This window comes from Drosophila persimilis, unplaced genomic scaffold (assembly GCF_003286085.1).
Source record: "Drosophila persimilis strain 14011-0111.01,24,50 unplaced genomic scaffold, DperRS2 tig00000000-arrow-pilon, whole genome shotgun sequence".
Lineage (NCBI taxonomy): Eukaryota > Metazoa > Arthropoda > Insecta > Diptera > Drosophilidae > Drosophila > Drosophila persimilis.
This window is the reverse complement of record NW_020825288.1, coordinates 16,804,441-16,825,205: the sequence shown is the minus strand read 5'-3', so window position 1 is coordinate 16,825,205 and position 20,765 is coordinate 16,804,441. Positions and strand designations below refer to the sequence as shown.

Sequence of the window (20,765 nt, the reverse complement as noted above, 5' to 3'; positions counted from 1 at the left end):
TTTAAGCTCCCATCATCAATTCAATTTCAATGCCAAATTTTAGTTGCCGTACCCTCCACCACGTTGACTGGGCGACTTTCACCGATGGGGCGCTGATGAGGGCTGAATGGGCGAGGGCGGGGAATGGGAATGGGACTGTAGATGGAGCTAAAGCTGGGAGCCAGTGCTTAATTGAAAAACGTAATTAACTTGAATTTTCTGCTTTTGGCGTTTATTGCCGCTCATTTGCAACGGGGGCTATCCAAACGGTTAGGGTTGCCACGTCGCTGCAACTGCAACTGCAGTCTGCGTATTTATTTGCACAGCAGAATGGTGCCCGACCGCTCCGGACATGGATGGTCATGACTATGACGACGAAATTGGGAATTGAGTTTGGGTTTTTGGGGTTTTTGTGTGTGCCTACCAATGCTGATGCTGATGCTGAGAGTGATGATGATGATGATGATGATGATGTCGGGCGCCTCTTTTGCCTGTTAATATTGACCGCCCTACGTGTGCCGGCCACTGACTGGCTACAAATGAAATCAATGAACTGCAATGGCCTGTGAAATATGCAGACAACAGGCTGACAAAATGCAAGACTTTAATAGAGACATAATTTAGAAATAAACCTCAATGATATTAGGGTATACTTCTGTCAGAGCTCCCTGCCCTACCTTGGACTTTGAATGTCGGCATCGTGCGACAAGAATCTTTTGCACAGGAATCCATAGTTTTCTCTACCAGACCCTTTCCGCCTGCAGCTAATTATGTGAGTGAAAGCCAGCAAGCAGCTGCTGGGCTGCTGGGTAAATGCTACCTGAAACACGAGTAATTAGTAATTTAAAATGCTGCACGTGCATTGAATAGCTCTCGGGGCAGAGCTCCACCATCTACGTAACGTTGATTGAACGCTTAAGCCCCGCTTGTGTAAGGCAAACACGTTTAATTTAATTGTTGATATGGCTACGACGCTACAAATGAATCGCAGCCTGGAGGAAAAAGCCACGGACTCGGCCAGATGTCCCCTCTGTTCGCCCCCCTCGCTCAGTGCCGTATGTCCTTCCGTTTGTCAGCTAAGAAAATCCGAGCTGGCATTGGCCTGCTGTGCGCTGGCAGGGCCACATGCTGCGTCAAAATAAGCAAACATGACGGGGACCCAGACAACAGTCAACTGTTGGCCCACGAAGTTGCTGACTTTACAGCTGGCAAGGAGCAAAAGCTGCAGGAGCTGAAGGATCTGGAGCAAGTCTGGAGACGGGTACAAAATAATCAAGAGCAAGTAATCTGGGATAATTAACTAAATAAGCAAGCGTGGTCGAAATTTGTTGCTTGTAAAATGACAAAGAGTCCTGCAGCGGTGCGAGAGAAGTTCTTGCTTCCCATGTTTCCCCAAAGCGCTCTGGAGAACATTTGTAGCAATATTAAAGGTCGCTCAATTGGTTATTAAATGCTTCGCCTTAAGCCTCCATCCTTCAAGTCGGAATCGGATCCGCATTTCGAAGCAACAATGGGGGGATATTCTGTATGAAATGTGAATGTCTATTAAATTCCAGATCAATTATCGTTTAAATCGCTTAAATGCCTCAATCCATCAAAGCGAATACAAATGTATTCTAAAACATTACTCATACGCCGGGGGAGCCGCAAATGATTTCAATTAGCCGCACTAAATAAACTATTAAGCATTTTATTAAGCTCTGCTAAATTTGGTTAAATATTTTTATGACACATAAAATTAAAATTTAATTAACTCGCACACTTTGTCCACCGCTCAGTCAGTAAGAGAGTGAGGCAGTGAGGCAGTGAGGCAGTGAGGCACTGTGCGAGAGTCATTTTTCACAAAAGTGTAATTAAATCGGGTGCTGAGCAAAAAAAAATATGGCAACCGGAAATCATTTAAATATTCATTGTGGCCAGGCATGTACATTTACATGTAATAACAGCAAAATCAACTGATGGATGAGCTAACAATAATGAAGTGCAAACAGGCGACACGTGCCACCGATTGAAGTGCTGCCAGGGCTGCCAGTAGAAACGATTCATTTCCCTGTCTGCATCCTCTTCCTTGTTCTCGTCCTCGTCCTCGTCCCAGTCATTGAATTGATTGAAAATATTTGAACCGGACTTTCGGCTAATAAGAACGCAATTATTTTTTCCCTAATTTGTTTTTTCCAGAAACAATCTCAAGCCTCAGTGCCGATGAAAATCAGCTTAAAATGTACCCGCCCCCGCCCCTATGTTAAGTTGGGGCAAAGATTTTTGGAGAAGCGCAGAAAAATGCGAAGCAAAATAAACAAGGCAAAAGTTGATAAAGCAAAGTGGCCCCAAAACAAAAAAAGGGGTAGACAATGGAGATTTTGGGCCAGGCCTAGAGGAAATCTGAGAGCGCTGTAGCTTCGAAAAGTATTTTCGAACTTGATATGAGTGAAAGAATGTCAAAGTCTGAGGAATGGGAAAAAGGAACACCTCTAAGGATCCCATTTCAAGATTAGAAGTAAAGAATAATCCAAAGAAGCAGTGGTATAGAAACTACGTGTGTCCATTTCCCGCTTTAAGAATGCCGACATCTCGAAGAAGGATATCCTCAGACAGGACTCTCTCTTCGGCAAAAAAGTAGCGCCCTGAAAGTCAGTAAAGCCAAAGGGCCAGTGTTCCTTGGCCTGTTGTTATTTTTATGCTACTTTCGCTGGGCCCTGGCCTCGGCCTGGACCTGGGCTTGGGCCCTTGCCGACAGGCAATTTTCTGCTTAATAAAAATTAAAAAGGGTTATGCGCGAGAGGCAAAAAGTTTTTCATTAAGCTGCCAACGATGATGCTGATGATGATGGAGGCGGTCGACAAGATGGAAAAGAAACTCAACAACAGGCGGAGAACGAGGATGAGAAGGTGGACCCGTGGACTGCCGCAAATTTGATAATGAAGATAAATGTTTATCGCTTTGTGGGGGGGGGGCGTTGGGAGTGGCCCGATGCCAAAAAGTTGGATAATGCAAATTTTCACGCTGATTATGCCAATAAAATCGATGATAAGCAAGCAACAAGCAACCACCCAACCAACCCAACCAACCGCTCGCGCCCATTGACTGCCAAAAAGCTGTTGTCTGATAAACAAATGAATGGACAAAACGCAATGAATTTAAATTGATAGGGGCAATGGCAATGGGAATGCAATCCAACAGAACACGAATAATTGCAGCTAAATGTGGCCCAATGAGAGAGGGAGAGTGACAGGAATGAAGCCGCTGAGCCGCAAGTATATTGGTTTGCTGTGTCATTAGCGAAATATATTTCCACATTTTGGCACTAATTAAATTTCATTTGAGTTTTTCCATTCGGTTGCGGAAACCACCGGGCCACGCACACTTTTCATTCCGTTGCATTTTGTCAAATTTAATTGTTTCTACGAAATTAATTTACAATGGAACAGACCAAAACCACCCACACACTCTATGGATCCTATTTCTTTGGATATAGGACTCTTTTTTGGTTCTCCTGCCATTCACTATTCGCCATTCAGGAGTGCTGACCGAGTGAGGGATTAGTTTGTGTCAGTGGGTCGTTGTCCATCGGTCAATGCACTGGAAATGGAATGGGATATCAACGGAGAGGAGAGGAGACTACGAAAGTAGCAACAATCCGTGAGAGAGAGCCAAAAGGAAATTACAAAACACATGGCGCCTGCAGCTATACGGACAATGCAACACGGCAGAGAGGAGCCATGACAGGAGCATCAGCAAAAGCAAATGAAGAGAGCTACGGAAGAACTATAGCAGCTGCTTTCAGTTACGTGAGGATAGACCACATAGATAGATGGCTGCCTGGATAGATGGCAAGTCTCAAAAAAAAATACCCCCCAACGAAAGAAAGAAAGAAGCTACTACACGGAAGCACATTGTCAATGGAAAGGAGCAAATTCTGCTTATTCTAAGTTTGATTCAGTGTCGCCTCAACAGCTCAAGGCTGTTTGGGTCCCCAACTCCAAGTGAGTGAATGAATGGATGGATAAACACACTCCCCAATGCGGAAGTTTTTTCCATCTTGGAGATCTGACTACAGGTCCAACACCGTGCGATAACTACTAGAGCGAAAAGGGGACCATTCCTTGCTGGGGTTTTAATTTGTTGTATTCTGTTTAATTTGCTGTATTTATTGCTCATCACATGTGCACAACTTTTCTTTATTTATATATATATTGTATATATACACACAATTTCCCGTTGTTTCTGCCTTTTATGAAAAGTTCTCAACAGGCTACTACCCCTCTGTGCTCCGCTCTTGCCTTGCAAAGTTATGGGAAAAGCACTTAAGCGATTTCATGCAAATTTTTTGTATATTTTTTCTGTGCTTTCGCTCAGGTAAGCATTATGGCTACATGTCTATAGCTGCGACTCTGACAACAACTACCGAGCAGTGTGTGTGTGTGTGTGCTGGAGGGGCAGAAAGCGAAAAAATTATATTTAAGGGAACGAGGGTGCCGGGGAACATCGCCCGGCAATAACGAACTAAAAGTTGAAAACTTCTCCAAATTGTTGTTGCACGAATACCGAGTGCATGTGAGGTATGTTGGACTGAATGTGAGCCACTTCAGAGAAAGTTTAACTGAGCTTTAAATAGATTCCTGTATGGTTAACTCTTACAAATTTTTGGATATTAAATAAAATTCCTTAAGTGTTCTCTGACCACCGGGGTCCTTCAGCCACAGGAAACCCTAATTGGCTGGAAGGGATATCAGCAAATCGTATCCTTACGACACACAAATTTGACTGTATAAATATAGTTTCATTTTTGTCATTCTTTTCCTGACATTGTCTCAACTTAATGAAGTCTAGTCAAATTATTTAAATACTCATATAACAACAACATACAAATACAACTCAAAATGTTGTAACACTTTTATTTAAATTTGTAAAAGAATTATTTACATATATATACTCGCACCACAAATACTTGTAGCTATAGAAATAGTCATATTTTGCAGCCTCCTTTTCCATAGTTTCAATGAAAAATATTTTCTTTAAATTTATTCGTACATAGAAGAGAAAAAACAGCATAGACAAATTCGAAATAATTTATTCAGCCACAAGAGGCAATAGATTATTGATTTCAATAGATAGCTTTCCTAACTTGAAAGTTTCAAGTGCATTATTTACTTGGGATAAAATGTTTTCGTGATTGAATTTTAGTCGTATTTTTAAAGGTTATCCTGTTAAATGTTACAATAAAGCCACATGCCAAAGGATGCATCATTTTTTAAGTACATAGATCAACAAATTAAATTGTATTTCTGATTGTTATGATTATTTCATTTCTTTTTTCAACTTCTTTCCAACTTTTTTGCAACAATTTCAGATAATTTCAACAGATAATACATACATATGTGTAATTCATGTGTCAGTACATTAATCATTAATCATGGAGTGGATCATCAAATGATAATAGGCTCTAGACTTTACAGATTCCTTCCTTCCTTTCTTCCTTCGCTAATATGTAGTTTCACTTTCGTTTACTTGAGGGACAAATCTTTTTTGTGTAATAATTTACCATTCATTGGCCTGGGGAAAAAGCGCTTTTTGTTTTTGATAGCAGACATAAAAGTGTCATCGCCCAAGTGTTCAGTTGGTGGGGGGAAGAAGCGTAATAATAAAGTTGTTGGGTGGCAGAATACGACTTGCAACATCAACTTTTAGCCACATAAATTAGAAGTGCGTGAAATGTTGGCATATAAATTTAATGTGCCGGCAACGGCGATGGCAACAAATCAAAAACACTTTTAAATGCGCACGTCGCCGTCGTAAAAATATCAACGAATCATAATTCTGTTGCCTTATTTATTGAATGTTTAGTCGGGGCTGGCAACAAAGGGCAATCAGGGACAATGAAACACAGACTTTGGCATAAATCACGCACGTGCTGAAGCCTTATCGTTAAGATATCCTAAAAGTACATACACCCAACAATTTGTATTTCCTTGAGAGGTCTGAGAGAGTTACAGTCGATCAAGAATATTCGGGAGCACTTAGTAAGATGCATAAACCCCTCTGAAAGTGGTTTCCCTGTAAGGGCAAATCAGTGGCAACGAAGCACTGACTTTTGGCAAAGTCTTATCCCAGGGATATCCGCAGTATGTGTGACTTTGGATGCTGGAAAGTAGAGTAGTGATCAAGTAGGATCGGAGATCTCAGTGTCTGCCAGGAGCCACTTTGAGAGATGTGTAAACCGCTCTGAAGGGTGAGCGGTAGATAGGATGCCAACGAAAAAACCAACCCAAAGCCGACAACAAACTCGAGCTTGCAGCTTTGGGTGAGTGCACTTGGGCTTTGTCTGTTGTGTGTGTGCAAGTGTGGTAAGGGAAAGTGTAGCAAGCTGCATTTGCATGCCACTCACCTGCTCTGCTCTGGTCTACTCTGCTCTGATGTCGTTGTTTTTGTCGGCATTCCGACTTTTACCTTTTTCCACATTGTTGGGTCTCGGTTTGTGCTGTTTCTCCGGTTATCCTTTCCTCTAATTGAAAATATTTCTATTTGCACTTCATTAAACCGAAACTTAGGCGCAAACTGAGAGGCAAACCGGGAGATGTGCCATGTCTGTCCGTTCCATTTTCAGTATATTGTACAACTTAAACAACAACAACAAGCAACAAAAGAAAAAAAGGCAGAGGCTGAGGAAAAACTTTTAATAAATATGTATGTATAAAATGCTGTTCGACTGCTGTTGTTGTTGTTTTAATCCAAAATGCAATCATTGAAATGCATTTTATTTAAGCTGCACTCGCTTATTGCATTTTTGCATACAAATTTGGAAACCTTTTGTCCGAAATGGGAAGCTTGGGATGGTGGAGGGGGGCCACTGGAAGCCTCGAGCGACTTATTTTTATATGCTTACATTTGCTCTCCCCCAGGAGCAGACCATACCGTGTTCTGACCCTCATCGAAGGATTCGTTTCGCATCTGTATGTCTGTGCAAATTCAATGACAGTTTTGTGCCTTTTGCAACTTTCAGTTGATTTTTTATTGTCAATCGAACAATAACGAAATCATCGGGCAAGTTACGCCAAACGCCACAGACTCTGACTCTGACGCTGAATGTGACTGTGACTGTGAGTCTCTTCAGTCTGGGCTCTGAGGCATGCAGCACGGCGAAAACTTTAAGGTAGGCAAGCCAGAAAATTCTGACAGCAGCCAACCGTGCCACACCCCATCAGTGGAGATTTATATGCCCAGGCGATGTGACTCAATCAATGGCATTTGTGTTGTGTGACGGCGGCAACGATGGGGCTGGAACTGAGGCTAGGGATGGGGGGTTGGGGCTGGGGTTGGGGTTGGGGTTGGGATTGGGGGAAATGGGAAACCGAACCGAGACCCCAGATCGAGAACCAGAACGAGAATGAGTACAAGGACGAGGACGAGGAAGTCTTCCTCTGGAGCAGGAACAGCAGGACATCAGACAGTCAGAGAGACATGCACAGCATTTTGTGTAAAGAAATCAAAAATTTATACAAACTTTGCACAATGAATGAGCAACAACAAAGGAGCAGCAGGAGATGGAGATGGCGATGGAGAGCACCGGGAGAGGATGAGCATGAGAGGAGCAGCAGTGTGTCCTTAGTCAGGATAGCAATTGCCGAAAATTGCTGCAGCTCTCTCTCCTCGCTCGCTCCTTGACAACAGCAACACAACTGCAAATTGAACTCACACACACACACAGACACACTCACGCAGACATATACATGCATGTATAGTAGGGCAGCAGCTGAGTCGCAAGTTGCTGGACAGAAGAAGGACAGCAGAGGCTGCAGCAGCAGCAGCAGCAGCAGTAGCAGGACAACAGGCAAGGACTTGCCACCGGACGACTGCTCAGGATGTGTATACATAGGTAGGTAGGTTTTCGGGGGCATGGGCATGTGCAGACGAATTAATTAAAAATTCCGAAAATATCCGGTTAGCTCTTTATAACAATTTCATGTACAATGCCGAACTTTAGTTGGCCAGGTCCAGGTCCAGGCGGACGAGTCCCCTACTATAGACAGGCTGCCTTTAATAAACCTTCGGTTTTGGAAACCAAACCTCAAGATGGCTTCATCTGGTCCGGCATTTATTCAACAAACTATGAGTATTTTCGCAACGGCCGTTTACCAAGCAATACCCATAAATGAATCCATTAGCTTGGCCCATATACAGATGCATGTTCGGATATGCGAAGTGCTGGGCGTATACGTAATATTTGATATTTATTCTCTAATTGAGGGTGCAGCAAGGCCCTGAACCCTGTCCAGTACATGTATTGCCTGTCGTGTCCTGTCTGCGTGTGTGTGAGTGGGAGTTTGTGGGGTTCCAATCAGCATTCATTAGGTCATACGAATATTTGCTCTCCGAGTAGATGGATATCTTTGGAAATCAAAGCGAAAACAAATCTATTGTTGGCTTCAATTTTCGAACAATAGATATAACTTTATCATTATCCGAAGTTGTCATATAGGCATTTCCGACTGGTTTTTAACTCACTTTTAAGGCTTTTCTCCTAAAGGAGAACACCATTTTTCCTGGTAATCTGACTTCAAGAGTATACAGGTTTTGGCACTCAAAAGTCACTTCCATCTTTTTTTTCCCTCTTGCAAAAGAAAAAAATGTAAGGAACCAAAAAAGAAACCCAAAATTAGAAAGCGTCCGCCCCGGATTCAATGGAGCGTTACAATAAAAAATGAACGGAATGCCTCGTTAAAACTAAGAACAATTGACCACATAAATTAGCGGCATTAAAATACCAAATACCAAAAAGACAGGGGCTCGCAGGAAGGCAGGCAGCGGAAGTGCAGTCGATTGATTCGATTAATTGCCAAATTAAAAAGGGAATTTCCTTCCACAAAGAAAACCAGCCGCACAGAGGGCAAAGAGGGAAAGAAAGTAAAAAGGGAAAATGTTATGACAATGTTCGGAAACCGAAATAATAAATGATTTCGGAGCAGGAAGATGGAGATGAAATGGAATGCTGGAACGGATCTGTGGCGACACAAAAGTGACAGACGACCTACGGGGTGGGATGGTCTCGCTGGCACAATTGAATTTATTATGGCATTTCAACTCGAGGAGCGTCAATTGAATGAAAGTGGACCAACGGCCACGCCCACACACACACATATAGACACACCTCCCTCAATACACACACTCCCAGAGAATGAGAAGGGAATCGTATTAGAGGCAAGAGGGACTGGCAACTCTCTGTTGCAATAGCATCATTATTGGACTAAACCGAAACTATTTGCCTCAATGGGCCACAAAGCGCCACACGACACGCCAAAAGAGATGGCAACAGCATCAAACGGAGATAGAAAGAGAGAGAAGACAGAGAGAGCGAGAGAGCGAGAGGGAGGTCTAGAAAGCGACCGACTGCAGACAGTGATAGTCCAATGCCCTTGGGGTATATTTTTGCCACTTTCGCCGCCCCGGCCAAAAGTGTTGACTGTCTTTGATTTTGTTTGTCTGCCTGTTTTGCCACCGAAAAACTTGGGCCCACAATTGAACGGTACAAGTGTCTTGGTGGAATGCCCTTTGCCCTTTGCCCTCTGGTCTGTGGGCTGTGGGAGTGGAGTGGAGAGAGGAGGAAACGGCTACACTAGGAATTACACAGCATTTTGTCAGGTTTAATCGAAGGAAACTTGTGCATAATCAGCAAATGAGTTATTAAACAAAATTTTGGGGCTATTGTTGCTCTGAAAGAGTCCTGGGGGGCTTCGGGCCGTAACCCTGCCCCATAGCTCCACCTTTATTTCCTACCTGTCCTCTAGATCTGTTTTCTGCTCCCGCCTCTCACTTCCTGCCCCGTTCCTGCCCTCCTTCCTGTCATTGTGGGCCACCGTCAAATTACAAAATCGGCTAAACTTAAGCCTCCATGTTGCGTGCAGTTTATGACAAAGCGTTGCATGCGGATGCGTTCAAAATCCATGTCACTGCAATTGGCTTTTCCGCGACCGCACTCACGTGCCACACACGCAAAACACACACAAAAGACAGAGAGAGAGAGAGAGAGAGAGAGAGAGAGTGATAGAGAAAGACAGAGAAGGTGAGTAAAAGAGAGAGAGAGACAGAGACGGAGAAAGAGAGAGCGTGTCTATCGATGGAACAAAGTTAAATCGCCCAAAATCCTTTGACCATGTCACAGTTTTATACATAATCGTGGGCCCAGGCACGTGCAGACAACCGCAATGTTGTGCGAGGCTACTATGATGGAAAAAAAAAAGCAACCAACCGAACAACGAACAGCAAACATTACGTATACGTGCGTCCCTCCTCTGCGTGTCCAATGAGCAGGGTAAAGTGGTAACAGCAACAACAACGAGCGACTGGGCCAATAATGCAAAAGGCATTAACAGGCCCCGGAACTGATTTTTCAACGCAGTTATTGCCATTAACAAGGCTTAATTAGCCAAGTGGCTTAAACCGCGCCAGCTTAAAGCATAATTGCAAATATTTCCATGCAGCTTAATCAAACCAGAACGCGCCGCTTCGGGCACTCATGAATATTTAATGGAGGCGGCGGAGAACTATATTGAAAGTGGGACCCTTTGAAGGAGTATCCTTTTCTACGAGTAACTAACAAAATTTCCACTCAATCTAAAGTTATCGTTATCAAGCTAATCGATTTGTATCAATAATTGTGCTCTTTTATGACCGGAACAATATAAGCGATGATCTAAGATGTGGATCGCAGTAGGGCCACATACGACATGGCAGTACGAACAATCTGCAAGGGAATAGATATCCTTGAGTGGAATTTTCACAGTCACTTTGACAACGCCACGTACCAAATCAAATGTCTTCCGATTGGCCTCAAAAAAGTAGCCATCGAGGCGACAACCGCGCTGGGCACGCACCATGCCAATCTGCAACGAGCGTCCCACATCGAGCCTTCCGTCCAGCAGCAGCGGAAGCCAGTCGCTCTCGTAGATGGCCTCTGCGAAGAGCTGGCTCTCCGCCTGGACGCACGCCCCGCCGTGGCAGTAGATGGCCACCTGGCCGAGAATGGCCGCCATGAAGGCGGCATAGAAGAGCATACCGGGCTGCATCAGGTTCGAGGAGAGCTGGTAGCAGAGCACGCACAAGTGCAGCGATGCGGCAATAAACTGGGCAAAGATGATCAGCCTGAAGATGCCATTTAATGAGCCCCCCAACTCCAGGCACTCGCCATACAGGTGGAAGATGTGCCTCAGGTTCTGCTGGGTCTCCACTGGTCTCCTGCGTTTAAAGGTCAACATTTTGTGGCGGCAGATCTCAAAGAGCCCGCACAGGTTGTGCGTCAGCGAGCAGAAGAGTGTGTCCACGCAGATGGTGGCCAGTGCCACGCCGAAGGCGGCAAACACATTCCACAGATACGAGAAGAGGTAGTTGTGGAAGCGACGATTGTCCCAGGGGTATCTGAAAGGCAGAAAGATACGTGATGTATGGATCCGGAGACTCTTTTCCTCCACTTACACGCTGGGAAAGGGATAGTCTGGCTCCATTTCGGCTGTTCTCCAAAAGCGTATTATCATGTGCAGGGGAGACATCAGGCAGGCGGAGCCACCAGCCACCAGGAAGCAAGTCGTATACAGGGAGCTGATGAACTGATCCCGATCATTCTGTCTGGTAACTATCTTCGCTGCAACCTCCCAGTGGCACTCTAAGGGAGAAATTCTGTGGAAATCCACCTACAAATCACATACCAAATATTACCCCTCTCAAGCATATCGTGAAATCTTTGAATTAGCCTCCTGAAGTCTTTGTACAGCCCCAAGAAGATTCCAATCTTGCAGAGGGCCAACAGATCCACGAGCACGGAGCAGAGTGTGTCAGTTAGTTGATCCATATTGTGGATGTTGTTTAGACCAAAGGCGATGGTCAGTGGCAGGAATGTGGCCACGGCCAGGATGCAGCCAATGCTTCGCCTTATATCCCCTACACTCTGAACCTCCTGCTGGTCCAACAGCTCCAGTCCCAGGAGGCGAAAGTAAGAGGACTGTAGCCGCAGAAACTTTTCTGTCAGCATGTTGCAAGCAAAGTGGAACTGTACTGCAAGGGTCGCCGGCTTTTATAGTCCTGGATTTGCACTGAGCACAAATAATTACCGAATCAAGAGATTAAAGAATGGGGGAACAACACCCCAATCGTAGGACGATCGCATGAAGGTATTAGCATTTCAAAATACTTTTTTCATTCTTCAAATATTGTTTTCAAATGTTTATCTTATGGTTTTCCTCTCAGTGTCGCTAGAATTTTCTGCTTATTAACTGCTGAACAAAATCGATAACCATTTAAACGGATTCGCATTAACCTCCAAAAGCAAGCCATTTATTATTTAAATTCGAGTAACTAGAGCAACCTTTAAGCTTTTGTTGTTGCTGCCAAGAAATTTCGAGAATGTTTTCCCCACTCGAAATCTTAGGAATAAGCTCCATTTGCAGACAAACTGTGGCCGACGATGTTTGCACAATAAATTATACTTAATTAAAAACAATTAAAAGCAAATTCCAATTTGAACCGTCAAGCATTTGGGCTTCCATTGTGCCATTGTGGGCCTCTGTAAATGCAGCAAACAAATCTCTGGGCCATTGCAAATATTTGGCAGCAATGCTAAGCAAAAACTAAAACAAATCCAAGCTGCATTTCAAATGTGCAAAACTTTTGTTTGCCCTCCTGCTGCCACCTCCCTCCCCCCACACACTTTAAATTGTATTTTGTTTTCCGGATTTTCCCTCCAACATTTTCAGTGTTTTAATTACTGGCAAGTCGGAGCATATCGGACCAGGTCCTGCACGGATTCGGACTGTTGTCGAGGTCAGAGATCAGAGCAACTGGCAAAAGTTCTGGCCATCGTTTTTGGCCAAATAAATTAATGCAATTACATGCTCGACAGCCAAGGAATGAAGGCCAGGCCTAAGCCGGCCCTAAATAGACCAAAAACACACACAAATTAAGTCCAGCCAGTGCATCGACAGCATTATTAATCGCTTGTGTGAATGCAAAAGTGAGCAAATCAAAGATTTTCCACACTATTTGTTCATTTATTAGCCCACCCTCCCCATCCATTCCATTCGCCTTTTTCTGTAGTCTATAATTAATTGAAAAATGCGTCTCTGCGGGTGTGGGAGATTGAGTTTTCTTTTGGGGAAGAGTAAAACTTCTGCTAGGCACATAAAACAAACATTGACACACTGACCAAGCCAGCCCCACAAAATGGAGTTTATATCGTGTATTTTTTGTGTAGACCAAAACTTGCTCGAAACTCATCTGCCAACTGCCGACGGGCGGGGGGGCGGAGAAGTGAAAGATGGTAGCATAAGAGTGGGATGGGATCCTAGTAGCAGTGCCGAAAAACTCCTCAAGAACTTTTTCTTATTCCCGGCATTGTTATTACCACGTTGAGGATGCTGCTGCTGTTGCTCTTGCTGTTGCTCCTGGCTCTCCACGAAAGTCGAGTTCCCTTTTTAAAGAAGGCGTGAAATCTGTGCATTAAGCACTTTCAGGAATCTTAGAAATTGAAACCCGCGGTCAAGTATCATAAGAATTGAACCAGAACTTTTTGAGAACTACTATGGGGTTTGAGCACTTATCAGATAATTTTCTTAGCAGTTAATGAGCAGAAAAGAGGGAAACTCTTGCAACCTTAGAAACTGGAAGCTATGATCATGTTATTCTATACATCGGATGTGGCCTTTTTCTTTCATCCAGAAAATAGAGAAATTTCTAGATTTTTTAATCGCTTCAGCAAAACATAACCAAATTTTCAACTATTAAAAGTGAAACCCTGATGAAGGAAAGAGTTTTTTTTTGTGTGCTCCACATATCCAAGGGTATATAAAATTCGTTTGACTTTCCCCAAGCTGAGATTCCTTCCCTCTGGTTGCCCCATTTAGTTGTTGCAATGCTCTCGGACAGCAGTTGAATCCAAAATGAAATACTTGATTTCAGCCTCCGTGGGATTTCGTGCAGCAGCACCAAGGAACGAAAACTTTGCCGCTCTCACAGGAAGTCAACTTGGCAGCCCAGCGACTTGGACTTGCGACTCCGCCAGAGACAGTGACTGCGACTAAAACAGAGAGACGATACGATGGCAAAGACTGAGCACTGAGGTAGAGAGAGAAAGAGGCAAGCAGTTTGCTTAAAATGTTTAGTGGAAAGTGTTTTAAAATACATTAAAAAGTTCACGGCTGCCAGGGCACGCATTGAATTTATGCGAATTTGGTGAACTCCTTGAGTGGAAACTTTTTGCATTTGCTCTCGCCCGCCCAATCAACTTAAATATTTGTTTAGCAGGAGAGCACTTGACTGGGCCTGGACCTCACCGTAGAGGGTGCGACTCTTCCTTTTGAATCGCACTTAGACAGTTGTAATTAATGCCCTTTCCCACACACACACGCACCCACATCGCACACAGCCCACACACCTGCACACATCCCATCCTCATGGACCCCTTCCCCCTGGACAGGTGCGGAAAGCTGCGTATCTCGATCTGTAATTGTATCTGTATCTGGTGGATGATGTTATGCCCCTCCAGGCATGCTTTCATATTTGCTGCTGTCATCATTTAACGAGAGATATTTTATTTCCCAGCTCATATTTATTGGAATACTTCTGCGGGTTTGGGGTTTGTGCTTTGTTTGGGGAAAGGGAGGACTTAATTTTAGATATTTACGTGGGCTGTACTCATTTTCCGTCGCTGTGGGTGTATTTGTGTGCCTCAATTCGATACACTCCCATGGCAAAAACTGTCGAATTTGCAAATGACGAAGCCATATTTGGCTCTCGAGGCGCTTTTGTCTAGGGCCCAAGTCGCACAAGCAAATGGGAAAATGGGAAAAATATTTTTGCAAAACAAACAAACCTAAGTAATTTGTTTTTCCCCTCCCCAATGGTGCTTTTTTCCCTTTTTCCGTTTTTCATTTGTGGGAAAATAGGCCCATCATCGAGATGAATGAGAGAATCTCTTTAATTTTACTCTCTGTTTTACTCGGCTTTTTCCCCAGCTAATTCAAGGATACAACGAGTATCTGCATCTGCTGGTTAACCAGAAAAGTGCTGATTATATCAGCACAATCTGTCCGATGAATGCGTTTGTCGTTTGCAGAAAAATGTTCAAAATAAAATACAGAGAAACTGCAACGAGGATGCCCACAACTATGCGATAAGTCAATTAAAAAAACTACAGATGGGAAATGGACAAAGCAAATCGAATATGGAAATACCTTTCAAGCTAGCAGTTTTCTCTTTGAAAAGTATGGAATATGGTCATCGGATGTTGTGGCATTCAATTAAAATATCTAAAGCATTTATTTGACATCGAGTAGCATTCTTTCTTTTCACTATAATGGGATTTGGTCAGCCGATTCAAATTAATTCCCAAATATCCTCACGAGATCTTAAAAGATAGATCATTTACCGCTTCGAAACTGTACCTTAAATAATAAACCACTTTGATTCCTTCAACACTCAACATTCTACAATATTATTCATTACATAAAGTCAGTAGTAAAAATTGTAATCTAGTATCTTGTTGGACCCTTATTTGCAGGCAGACAATTTTAACATATTTTTTTAAATATTTTCAAATAGTTCATTGCTCTGTCCTAAAGACTAAAAAAATATTATCCCCAAGCATTTCAATCGGATTTATTATTGTTATATTAATAATAATAGTAGGGTATAAAACATGTATGCAACTTCAGTAAAAAATACATAATTTGTGCATTTAAAAATAGTTTTGGCAGTTGTTTATTTATGATGTTATGGAAAGATATGTACAAACAGAAAAAGCGTATTAATAACATTTTAATTAATTTTAATGGACCATAAAAAGGGTAATCTGTGAAATCAGTTTAGCCAGAAAATGATCCTGCAGCTGCTATATGATCTAGTAACTCAGTACTCCGATTGATTCCTACCACAATTTGAACACCCACACAAAAAGGGTAGCGTACAACCCGCGTACAATGGCATTAAGCGAATTTAAATTAATAATCTATTTAACATACAATCATTTACGGGGGATAGAATGGGGGACGGGGAGCGGCTGAACAGCGGGAGAAACTGCATCAGAACCAATGAGAAAAGGAATTTCATATTGAATTAATATTACTAATGAATATGGCTCGTGCTGTTTCGGACTGATGTTATTCTGTTTTTCCACATCTCTTTCAAAAATACAACCAAAACGAATGAAAAAAAAGAGTTTAATTTAATTTGTGTCAATTCAGATCAAAAGAGAAAGAGAGAGAGAGAGAGAGAGAGGAGGAGACGAAAGGAAGCAGCGAGTCGGACAGGGAAAATTGTATTAATCAGACAAATAAGTGTACGCTTTATTCCATTAATAATTGAAATTATTTATTGGGTTTTGCCCCGAATGCTGATGAACCCCAACACCGGCCACCGGCCAACGGGCCGACGCAACGGCAAATTGACTTTCATGCACACTTAAAGCCCAAATTGCATAATCAAATCCATATCATGTCCCGTACAGCCCAATCAATTCAATTAAATTTGCGTCACTCGAGTCCAGCATTCGTGTGAATATAATTCATCCCAAAACGCATTCAAAGGCAAATTAATTTGATAAGTTGCATATCAATATCAAATACATCCTCCAATGTGCTCCACCTCCAATCGACACTTCTGGACGATGGACATCCACTTGGCAATATAATTTACGGCTATTCGTACGGGGAAGCCAAGCCAAATTATAATATGAACACATTCTGCCCATTCGGTTCTGGCCCAGGACACACCGTCCAAATGGAGCCATAAACGGCCGGCGACTGAGACGAAGCCCCACAGAACGATGTCCTGAAACTGAAACGAACGAAACGAGAGCGAGGCATGCGCCGAGCCATCTCTGTGTTCCATTGCCACAATGTTGCAATGTTGATTATTTACTGTTTACTCTTTTATCGTGCTCTAAGAGAAACCCAGGAGCCGTTCTTATCACAGGCGAGACGGTATTCCTAGAAACGTAAACAGCACCAGGATGGGCCAGAACATGCACAACAATTAGGCATCTGGCAGGAATACTCAAACTCAGACCTCGCAAAGATTACACTGAGAAAAAACACATGAAAAAGGTAGCCTTGATTTCTGAAATTAAAATAAGAATAAAATGAGAAGATCAAAAATCAAAATTCTGATCAAAACAAATCCTGGAAATACTTGAAACGTACAGGATGCGAATAAAAATCAATTTTGTTTGCAAATACAAATAATCTCATAGTTGTTCGCGCTACAAAAATTTCCGAAAGCTAGAAAATAAATCTTATATCTACATATTGGTAATTTTCTTGATAATAAATTCTTTGCTCCTTAGGACAGGCCTTGCTTCGAGTGTATTTATTAGTGATTAAGTGTTGATCTTATGCAAATTTAACATAATTCTTCTGAATAGTCCAAAATGTATTTATAACCTGTATTCCTGAAGGCTTTAAAGATTGTAAGACTTCTTGCTATGTGGAAAGCATTCCCCCAAGTGTATAGGGAAGTCCTGTGGCAGGTGGCAGCAGCAGGCACTCCATCATGCCACATCCTCTCCTCATTCTTTACTTGCTTGCGACGCGCTCCACCGCGAGAGCCGCTGGAACTTCACACGATTTTGATGACCATAATGACAACAATTAAATATAAATCACCGAGCAACAACATGCCAAGGATTTACCTCACACCCACTAAGCCCCTCTTCAGTCCGCTCGTCTCGCTCTCTCCACTCACCCACACTCTTTGGGGGCGCCTCGCACGCATACAATTAGCTTTTATGGCCGCCGGGCAAAGGAAAATGGCGGCCATGGCCGTGGCCCCGGACGCACTTGGCGAATGGTAATTTGAAAATATGGTAATTATGAAGCGGCTTTGCATCAGGAAAAAAATAAAAGCAGCTACGAAAAGAAAAATATAAAAAAAAAAAAAATACCAAGAGGAACAACAACAGAAAGCAGACGACTCTGAGAGCGAACCTCTGACACCGTTGTTGTCTGTTCTAATTAGGCGCACATAAATTGCACCACAAACAGGCACAGCCACAGCCACAGCCATAGCCATCCACCCACCGAAGCAGCAAGAACAGGAACTACAACAACATTAAAAGCAACAAATCCTAAATAACAATTAAAACAATTTTCAAGATTAAAAACACCTTACGGCCAATGCTTTAATATTTTAATTAAAAATTCCTTAGCCACAATTTGCCAGCTCCGTCCCTCCTTAGACCAGGTCCTGAGGTGTCGGCCCTCTAAGGCGTCCATCCTCTTCCTGATCTGAGGTGTAACCGTGGCCACTCACTCCCTTGGCCACTTGGACGAATGAGTGGTCGAGGTGTGTGCCCTGAATGGTCTCTGGAGGCCTATGACTTTGAATTATTGCCCGCCAAGTCATAAATTAAGTGCGTTGCCCCTCTGACCTGTTCAGCCCTGCAGGGGGCAGGGAGAGTGATGAAGGGGAAGGTGGAATGGGGAATGGGGAATGGAATGGATGGAGGGGCAGGAGTGTCGGAGGTGGCAGGTGCCTGGTTTGTGTTCAACGATCTCCGTATTGCATCTAAGGATTGTAAATGGAAATAGTTCAAACTATCTTATATCGATATGTAGGATAATCGTTGTGCTAGCTCTCAACATCAATCGTGATTTACCTAAGAAGACTGTAAAGAGAGAAGAATTACAAAAGTGTCTGAAGATTCCGAAAATTTGAGGTATAATCCTCAATGCACATTCTGTTGAAGTGCATTGCATTTTCCAGGATAAATAGTATATATTTCAAATACAAATATGTATTTTTAATAGCAAGAAACTGGCCCTTTAAGTTTTCCCGATGAATGATCTTTACGATGAACAGATTTCCTATCGATCGCAACACCTGTTTTCTCTTTATAATATTTTTGGTTCAGCTTAATGATAGATAAAGCCTTAGGGAATTACTATGGATGTACATTTTGGATTACATTCTTTGATATACAATTGGGTAGATGTCCGATATTAGGGCCTATGTTCCTAAAATCTTGAAAAATAATTTCTTAATGCACCGAGATTTATAAAACAATTTTGCAGTCAGATATGGTTCCTTTTTAATTGAATTTCAAAAGTGTAAACATAATCATATATTTTTTTGAATGTGACCTTTGAATATCTTAATCAATCGTGGTCCATCATCGGTTTTCATTTTGTTTAAGACTTGTAATCTTTATTCAAATTGTTTTATTTTTGATGAATTGATATTTGACCTTAAATCTGAAAATTACAAAACAAAGAAGTATTTTTATCTGCAATTTCCAACAAAAAATTTTCTGTTATAAACATTTTCTCCAAACTAAAATCGTAATTAATATCATTTAGGGCATATCTTCCTCCTGAATATTTAAAATTGTTTTTCATCACTTTGCATCAAAAACATTTCTCTTTATCCACACATTTCTCACATTATGCAAATTATTGATTGTTTGTGTCTATAATCTTTCGAAAATCTGTTTTAGTTGATGTTTTTGTCATTTTAGTTCACTCAATTTCAATTTAAATCGAACTTCTACGAGCATCTACGTTTTGTTTGGAAATGTTTGGAATTTTGGGAATAGTTTTTTGGTTTGTCAAATGCCGAAAGAGCAGAATGTCCGCCTGGAGTGATTTTTTCCCCAATACAAAACTTGTTGCACGAAAGTGTCGCTCAACAATGTATCTGTATCTTGCTTTGCCCACGCTTTCTACCTCTCTATATCCCATGGAATCCACTCCCTACTCACTCCCTCTAGCTATCGCCCTCTCCACCCCTTCTCCAGCTCTCCATCAGTACCCCTTCTCTGCCATTTTTCCCCGACAGTAACACAATTTTCCAGCCTCGAAAATCTACAGATATTCACTCAAGAGTTGGGGCCTTAGCGGGGGTAGGACCTTCAGACCTTCATAAATAAATGCTGGAAGTATTTCAAGGGGAGTTGCTGCAACCCATTGAAGATAAAGTAGGGAGCCCGTGGAAAGAAGCGCCTGTTGTGGCCGCGCAATCAAATTCAGACATTTGGAGACATTCTCTGTGGCACCTTCACTCCTTCTCCGGCTCTCGACAAGCGGGTGCTTAAGTGTCGTAAAGTCCTTCTTCGAGTGCGGGGCAGAGGTGTGGTAGCAAGGAGCTGAAACGCGCCTTTTATGATTTATGCAACTATCGCCTGCAGCCCGCCCGAGACGTAGTCGGGGGATCGGGTGGGGATGGTTTCCGACCAAGAGAGCCATTGCCGAAATCCTTGAGAGCACCGCCCAAGGCGCGTAAATTTTTTCCACTTTTCTGTTTTTTTTTTGGACATACGTCTGCCGCAAAATGTGGACTGGAGGACGAGGACCCGCTTCAAATTGTGCAATTTTTATGGGTCGAAGGAGGGGCGGATGGCGGCATGGGGCATTCATGAATAAAAGATTTTCCGATTCACCCCCAGACGCTTGCCCCTCATCCTCACACCAATTTATTATGCTGTTGGCCTTGCCGCCGAGTGCAAATAATAAGCAGCAAGTGCACAGCCACGCCCATGCCCCAGCACCTTGCCACACTTCACAGCTGGTGCTGGTGCTGGTGCTGGTGCTGGTGCCACTGCTGCTGTTGTTGTTGCTGCCACGCCCACACAATTGCAGGAGGTGGTGCAAGAGAAGTGCACCCAAAGGCGGCCTGGAAAATTAGCAAAGCAAACGGCTCTGGTGCTGCTGCAGTTTACTTGCCATTTAAGCGCCACACTCGACAGCTGTGTTTGTCAGTGGCACTTGCAAACCTGCAACAACAGCCACTAACAACTTGCAACAACAACAACA

The 20,765-nt window shown here is 42.9% G+C and overlaps 1 protein-coding gene across 1 annotated transcript; it reads right to left on the bottom strand.

Annotated features, from left to right (window-relative positions):
* Positions 1–10,666: 10,666 nt before the first annotated feature.
* Positions 10,667–11,998, bottom strand: LOC6587590 (putative odorant receptor 98b). The gene is made up of 4 exons (XM_002013958.1): positions 11,686–11,998; positions 11,446–11,632; positions 10,779–11,388; positions 10,667–10,717 (listed from the first exon to the last, which is right to left on the bottom strand). The coding sequence occupies exons 1-4, from the start codon at positions 11,996–11,998 to the stop codon at positions 10,667–10,669; spliced, it is 1,161 nt and encodes a 386-aa protein (XP_002013994.1).
* Positions 11,999–20,765: the final 8,767 nt, after the last annotated feature.

Bases quoted from the DNA above. Each gene is read 5' to 3' on its own strand.
- LOC6587590 (XM_002013958.1), bottom strand. From the start codon at position 11,998: ATGCTGACAGAAAAGTTTCTGCGGCTACAGTCCTCTTACTTTCGCCTC. The intron at 11,633-11,685 runs GTAATATTTGGT...TTTCTCCCTTAG, and splicing joins TCACGATATGCTTGAGAGGG to AGTGCCACTGGGAGGTTGCA. The intron at 10,718-10,778 runs GTACGTGGCGTT...ATTCCCTTGCAG, and splicing joins ATCGGAAGACATTTGATTTG to ATTGTTCGTACTGCCATGTC.